The following is an 8060-nucleotide window of genomic DNA, read 5'->3' on the forward strand; positions in this document are numbered from 1 at the left end:
AAAAATATATATTCATATTGTATTCAATAATTAAAGTTAAAATTTTATCAATAACAAAATTTGTATTTCAATGGAAATTTTAATTAAAAAAATGAAAAATTAATATAATAGCTAATATTTTTATTTAACTAATTTATTAATAATTATTTGCGTATAAAATTTAGTGATAAGAATTGACTAAATGAATCATAATTTGAGGTTCTTTTATCAAAAGAATAAATAAAGGGACTCATTATAATTAAGGGAGAAGAGTTTTCTTTTGTAAAAAGAAAGATCTTGTTCTATTATATCATCCACCTTCTCTTGATCTTGCATTCTGTGGCAATGCTGAAGCCATTGGCCATTATTATTTTCATGTTGTAGTACCTCTAATAAAACAAGATTGCAAGAAAACTCCAACTTATGCACTTTGCATTCAGTACTTGAATGCAAAGTGCATAATGTCAACAGTTTTGCACTAATCATAGTTAAAAACCAAAGTAAACAAAACACTGCATTAAACAAAATTCATCAACTTATTTGAGGGAGTCCTCCTAGTCAAAAGGTGAAGATTAATTCATGTGTTGATAAATACAACGCAATTAAGGTAGTTGATGTTTCATGATGCATCAGTCGTTATAGCTGTTATTTGCAGATTATTGTTGCTCTAACTAGTTTCTGCCCCGCTCATGAGTCACAGCTGCTATCGCGAACCTCATCTGTATGTTTATAAATGAAACTGATCAGTTAATGGTGGTGTGAGAAAAATGCTAGTTTTCTATTGTAAGCTGCAAGAAGGTAATAGATGATTCTGAATGTGTAGTGATTGAACTAAGGGATGTATACACATTATGTTTTTTCTGATCTAAAGTCCTATCTATACATTCAAATGTATCTCATTAACTTTAAATTAATTTTTTTTCTGGTTTGACACTGAGAAATGGAAATGGCTAGAGTTAAATATAGAACACAATTTTCTTTTTCTATCTGCACTCATAAACTCTTAGGAAACAATAAACAATGACAATAGCATCCATTTAAATAACCGTTAATCGAACAAATAAAGCTGTCAATATTTCCAATAAACATTTCATGACAGATTGGATCAGCTCATGTTACAAATGCAGTCAAACACATATTACCCACCCAAGAGTTCATAATACAATATAATTATAAACATCAAGAAAATGGTGAAGGAAAATATTTCACCTTCTTATTTGTGTCATGTTAAACTTGCTGGATGTCACCGCCAGGAAGTGAAAGTAGAGACTCCGTATAGATGACAGTTTTGGATCCACTTGTATTGCTAATGTCGGAGTTAATCTCTAACAACTGTCCTTCGGCATTTAACCTCATAAAACAATCATTAGCTTCTCCAATAATATCACCACTTTTTGTAAGGCATATAGGGATAAAATAAGAAAATTGAAGATCATGATAAATAATAGGAAGACGAAAAACAAGAGTCTTAGTCCAAGAGGAATGCACTTTGTATTCTTTCATCACAAAAATTTCAAGTGTGTCATTCTTTTTTGTCCACACACTGAGAAATTCTCCAAATACCCACACATCAAGGTTTACACTCGGCTCAAATTCATCTGGAAAAGGTATCTCTAACAATTCCCTTTCCATTAAATCAAAAGCAACAATAAGTTGTACATCGTCATCGCGCTCAACCATCCAATGAATAGCCCCATTAAAGAACAACCCCCCAGGTGAGTAAGAGAAATAAGGGCCGTGAGTACCCGCAATTTCTTTCCACTTATGATCTCTAAATGAAAAAACCTCTAAATGGGATGAACTATTAGCGAAATCTGGAATATATAAAACTACCAAGTAATCATCTCTTGAGTGGTCATAACCAAAGCCATATAGATGATTCATAGCAGCAGAGTTTAATTTGGAACCAAAAGGAGACGTAGGTATTTCTGTGTGAAATCCAGTGCATGGATTCCATAGATAGATTATAACCCAACTGTGCAGGAATAGAAATCCTCTGCATGAACCTTTAATTACTGGACAACGAGAAGCCGTCCTAAAATTAAGCTCCCGGGAAGGTGAAGCTTCACTAAATGATGCTTCAAAATCTCTAGAACTAATATTAGGAAATTTCAACCATACAAGTTTACTAGTGTGTGAGGCGGCATGTTCAAAATGTGAAGATGCAAATTGGGAATCAGAGATAAGAGAAAACCATAACTTACAAACCCATTTCAAACGTATAACAGAAATCACCGGCAATTTCAGCAGGATCAGAATGATCAATTCATGAGGTAGATACAGCGTCTTCTTCTCCATGCTGCTTCCGGTAACCCTAATTTTACAACGGATTCGCTCACTGTTATAACTTCAATTTTATGATTTTTTCTAATTCACCTTTAGCCTATGTTTGTTTTTAAAGAAACAAGAAGGAATAATAGAAGAAAAAGAAAGAAAATACATTTTCCAAAACTTTTCAATAAAAAGACTAAAAAAATTATTTTTTATATTCATGAAGTATGTTGTATTTGGAATGAATATATAATATATATATATATATATATATATATATATATAATATATATATATATAATATATATATATATATATATATAATATATATATATATATATATATTATATTTCTAACCTTTTAAGTTTTTCTGAAAAAATTTCAAACTATCACCAATAACTATACAATTTTTATGTTTTTATCAAAAAAATTTAAAAAAAATGTGTTTTTATCGGTTTTTAAAAATGTGCGAGAAAAACTCATCTTTCTCATGTATTTTTGTAGATTATTTTGAAAAATTCAACAAAAAAATACATACTTTCTATCAGATATTTCAAAAATCGGTAAAATTGCACACTTTCTACCAAATATTTTTAAAAAACCTATAAAAATTCATACTTTCTTCTGGGTATTTTTTTAAAAATTAAGTAAAAATGCATGATATCTATCGAATATTTTGAAAAAACCAATAAAAATGCATGGATTCTATCAAATACTTTGTAAAATCCGATAAAAAAATATGCTTTCTACCAATGATTTCTCTCAATATTTTAACTCTTTCATGCAAAACTCTAAAACTCACTAAAATTTGACCCCTCTTTCTTTCTCCTTATCTATCAATCAATTGTAACAACATAGAAACAACAAGAAGGTTTAATTTCTATGAAAAGGTGATTTAGGATTTAAGAGTTATCAACAAGAAAAAATGTTGATTTTATAGTTTTGTATCTAGAAATTTGATTTGATTAAGTGTCAAAGCTTTAATGAAGATTATTGACGAGTCTTTGAATGTGAACGCTTTTGTTTATTGAATATTTGTGTTGTTATTCATTCTGGTGTCCCTGTTTCAATTTATAGTGTTGTTGTGTAAGCTTTGAAGATTTAAGAAGTGTTTTTTCAGTGATTTCAGAAGCTTTTCTTTATTGCATTTCCTGAAAGACAATTTGTGTGGCTTGTTTGGACTTCACCTGCTTGTTTTTGGGTTGTAGAATTAGTGGGATTTTAACTGCCTGTTTTCCACTGCAATTCTTATAGTTTGTTTTGAATTCATGTTTTTCAGTTTGCATTTCTCGTAATTTCTTCATGTTGCATATATTCTCATTAACCAATTTTAATTTTTGACTGGTACTGGCATAGTTATTACTCACTTTCTAGCCTTATTCAACATTTAAATCCTAGAGACATCCAAGTTTTTCCTAGGATTTATAATAAAAGAAATCTAGTAAGGTCTAATTTTCTATTAGTCAATGAGGGCCACAAATCTACTAAGATCTGATTTTCTATTAGTCATCTTTCTCTGAAGCAGTTTAACTGTTCTTTTAATTTTATTTTAGCTTTGCATTAAGTTAAAACATTAATAATTTTTGTTGTGGCTGTTATTTGTTATTTAGAATGAGGTTCAAAACCAACCATTTATTAACTTATTTGATAGTGAGATGTTTAAATGGACACAAAAGCCATGCTCCTCTGAATTATTTTCAAGTCCCGCCAAAATGCAGGCAGTGAGTATTGTATCTGCAAGTTTTTCGTACACCATTTAGTTGGTTACTCATAACCTAGGCATTGAAGTTTAATCAAGTTGTATGTTAACTGCAGGTTGATGATGCTGTTGAGATTGATGAAATGAGGAATTAGTGGCAGCAACTCAAGAGCATCGGTCAAGTGTTGATGCTTACAGAAAAGAAGAGTACCAAAAAAATCAAAGCCTTCCCCTGAACTTAAAATTTGCTCAGAATATCAGTGTGCTTTCTGTCTCTCATTAGAAGAATCAGTGGTAAAATTGTCTGCTTGTTAATCTTGTCAGCATTATAAATAGATTGGAACTTACATTATGCAATTCCAGATACAGGCTTCTGCCGTGATTGTGCACTATTTTGATGGCAAGCTTGTAACCGCTGATTATAAAGGAGGATCTAAAGTCATACATTGTAACAGGAATTGCATAGATGGTATTGTTTACTTTTTGTATGAGTAATGTAATTAAAGTGGATTTGGATAATTGCTGCTAATTATACTTCAAATAACTATATAGTTGTTGGCTACAATTGATTTAGTCTACTTGGTTTTTGTAACTTGTTCTATTTTCAGTTTGGACTTATAAGTATGTGTTTGACATATGCATCAAGCTGAACCTGTTACTGTTTTTCTTCTTCAGTGTTGTTAAAAATCCGGTATAGTGTCGGTATACCGGTATTGCGTATCGAAATTTTGACTATCCGATACGAAAGTCGGTATTGCATTTCGACTTTGCTACGCTCAAAATAGTAGTGCTTTCTGTTGGTGCAAAGGTAGAATGAATGATGAACGGAAATATTCTATTAAGAGAATGACGGCTACAAAACATGATTAAAGTTACAATGATTGCCACCCTATTTATAAGCTAAAACTAGGGTTACTAGAATAGGATAAAATACTAAAATACTCTCTAACAAACTTAGGGGCTAAGAAAATAGTACAACTAATAAATATGAATTACTTCTAATACCATCCCTTAATTCATATTCCATCAAAACTTGTAACACCAATTCCATCCCTTAATCTGAGAAATTGATCAGTCTTGATAGCTTTCGTCAGAACATCTGCCAACTGTTTCTGAGTGTTGCAGTGTACAACTTCTAACACTCCCCTCTGAACTTGATGTCTCAGAAAATGATACTTGGTCTCAATGTGTTTGCTTCTCCCATGCAACACTAGGTTTCTGGCAAGATTGATTGCAGACTTGTTGTCAATCATCAGATTCAGAGGTTTGTTTACTTTAATCTTCAGATCCTGCAATAGATTCAGAATCCACACAGCTTGGCATGCAGTAACAGCACCTGCAATGTATTCAGCTTCACAAGTTGACAACGCCACAACAGGTTGCTTCTTGGAACACCAAGAAATGGGACCTCCCAGAAATTTGAATAAGTACCCAGACGTACTTCTTCTGTCAACTCTGTCTCCACACCAATCAGAATCTGAATAACTCAAAAGTTCTGACTCATCCTTTCTTCCAGAAGGAAATAATACTCCATACTTCAGAGTTCCCTTGATATACCTCAGAATCCTGACAGCAGCTTGGTAATGGGACCACTTAGGTTTACTCATGAACCTACTAACCATCCCAATTGAATAGTAAATATCAGGTCTGGTATTGCACAAATACCTCAGAGAACCAACCAACTGTTTGAAGGTTGTAGCGTCCACATCCTTTCCATCAGAGTCAGAATCCAGTTTCTGATTTGTATCAGAAGGTGTGACAGCAATCTTACAGTTCTTCAGATTAAATCTCTTCAGAAGTTCTAATTCATACTTGAGCTGATGCAAAATAATACATTTCTCAGAGTATCTGAACTCCATCCCTAGAAAGTATGTCATTTTGCCTAGGTCAGTCATTTCAAATTCATTCATCAGAACTTTCTTGAACTTGGCTATCTCCTGTTCAGAACTTCCAGTCAGCAGTATATCATCAACATATAAACATACCAGAGTCATATTTCCTTCAGAAGTATGCTGAACATAGACACCGTACTCCATCTCACATTTCTGAAAGCCTTACTTCTTGAAAAATGAATCAATCTTCTGATTCCAAACTCTGGGTGCTTGTTTCAATCCATATAGAGCTTTGTATAATCTGTACACCATCCCTTCCTGATTCTTTTTCACAAATCCAGGAGGTTGTGACACGTAAACTTCTTTTTCTAATGGACCGTTCAGAAATGCAGATTTTACATCTAAATGCATTAGATGCCAATTCCTATTAGCAGCTATTGCAATCACCATTCTGATTGTTTCATGTCTTGCTACAGGTGCAAACACTTCAGAGTAATTCAGCCCAGGTTTCTGTAGAAATCCTCTGGCTACCAACCTTGCTTTATGTTTGCCAATTGAACCATCTGGCTTTAACTTTTGCTTGAAAACCCATCTGACGTTGATGACTTTCTTGTCTTTTGGAAGTTCTGTCAGCTTCCAAGTCTTGTTTCTCTCTATAGCATCAAGTTCTTCTTTCATGGCCTTCAGCCAGAGCTTCTGCTTAAGAGCCTCTTATGTACTTATGGGTTCAGAGTCTACTAACATGGCACACTGAATAACTTCTCCTTCAGAGTCTACTTCAGTGTCTTGCAGCATGTCAAATTCTGCATATCTTCTGGGGATGTTTTTGATTCTTTGTGGTCTCTGAACTTGTTCAGAGTCTTGAGCTTCAGAGTTTCTAGCTTCAGATGGTTGACTTCCTCCAGAGCTTTGACCATCTTCAGGGGCTGGCATATTTCCAAAGTCTGAATTGCCACCAGAATCTGAATTACCATCAGAGTCTGGGTCATCAGAGTCTGGATCATCAGAGTCACCTTCATCTTCTGAGTCTTCTCCAGAGTCAGAATCACTATCAGAATCAGAATCAACGTCAGAGTTTACTCCAACTTCAGAAATTCTTAACTCTGACCTTTCTTCAGAAGTTCTAACATCAGAATCAGATTGAGACTTATCCCAATTCCAAAATTCTGATTCCTTCACAATCACATCTCTACTGAATTCAATTTTGTTGGTTTCTGGACAATAGAGCTTGTATGCACCTGTACTGTGGTACCCTATCAGAATCATCACTTTGCTTCTATCATCCAACTTCTGTCTTCTGGCTTCTGGAACATGTTTATAGCAAACAGAACCAAACACCTTCAGATGACTAACACTTTGCTTATCTCCAGTCCACTTCTGTATTGGAACTATTTCCTTCAACTTCTTCGTAGGACATCGATTGAGTACATACGTTGCAGTGGCAACAGCTTCTCCCCAGAGCTTCTAAGGAAGTTTCTTCTCCTTTAGCATGCTTCTCACCATATCAAGCAAAGTGCAGTTTCTTCTTTCAGCAAGACCATTGTGTTGAGGGGTATAAGGAGCAGTAACCTCATGCTCAATTCCATTCTCCTCACAGAACTTCTGGAACTTTTTGGAGTTATACTCACCTCCACCGTCAGTTCTAAGAATCTTCAACTTCTGACCACTCTGATTTTCAGCCTTCATTCTGAACTTCTTGAATTCATCAAACACCTCGTGTTTAAACTTAATAAGGGATACCCATGTCATTCTTGTGAATTCATCAACAAATAACACAAAGTATTTATTACCTCCAATCGATGCTACTGGAAATGGACCACACACATCAGAATGTACAACTCCCAAGGCATGTTTTGCTCTTGGAGAAGTTTCTGACGCAAATGATAATCGTGGTTGTTTTCCTTCCATGCAAACTTTGCATGACTTTTCAGGCTTCTTAATTGCAGGAATTCCATGTACCAACTTCTTTGAATTCAGATGTTTTAAGCTTCTGAAATTCAAATGACCAAATCTTCTGTGCCACAGCTCACTCTCCTTCTCAACACTTATTGGACTAAGACATTCTGAGTCTGCAGTTTTGACATTCACCTTGAATGTTCTATTCCTTCCCTGTTCTGACTCCATAATCAACTTTTGATTGCAGTCATACAGCTTCAGAAGATTGTCCTTCATGGTAACTGAAAAACCTTTCTCAATTAACTGTCCCACACTCATCAAATTGCTTCTGATGCCAGGTACATACCACACGTTCTGAATCAATCCTGTTTTCCCATTGTTCA

At 34.2% G+C, this 8060-nt stretch overlaps 1 protein-coding gene and 1 long non-coding RNA gene across 2 annotated transcripts; one reads left to right on the forward strand and one right to left on the reverse strand.

Annotated features, from left to right (window-relative positions):
* Window positions 1-496: 496 nt before the first annotated feature.
* Window positions 497-2438, reverse strand: LOC127073988 (F-box/kelch-repeat protein At3g06240). Its single transcript, XM_051015241.1, has 2 exons — window positions 1189-2438; window positions 497-698 (listed from the first exon to the last, which is right to left on the reverse strand). Exon 1 carries the CDS (start codon window positions 2275-2277, stop codon window positions 1207-1209), a length of 1071 nt encoding a protein of 356 aa, XP_050871198.1. The 5' UTR covers window positions 2278-2438; the 3' UTR covers window positions 497-698; window positions 1189-1206.
* Window positions 2439-2931: 493 nt separating this feature from the next.
* Window positions 2932-4506, forward strand: LOC127135276 (uncharacterized). The gene is made up of 3 exons (XR_007808495.1): window positions 2932-3971; window positions 4066-4243; window positions 4313-4506. It is a non-coding gene; the product is annotated as an uncharacterized LOC127135276 (long non-coding RNA).
* The last annotated feature ends 3554 nt before the right edge of the window (window positions 4507-8060 follow it).

This window comes from Lathyrus oleraceus, chromosome 4 (genome assembly GCF_024323335.1).
Source record: "Lathyrus oleraceus cultivar Zhongwan6 chromosome 4, CAAS_Psat_ZW6_1.0, whole genome shotgun sequence".
Lineage (NCBI taxonomy): Eukaryota > Viridiplantae > Streptophyta > Magnoliopsida > Fabales > Fabaceae > Lathyrus > Lathyrus oleraceus.

Coding starts and splice junctions, on each gene's coding strand:
- LOC127073988 (XM_051015241.1), bottom strand. CDS start 2,277: ATGGAGAAGAAGACGCTGTATCTACCTCATGAATTGATCATTCTGATC.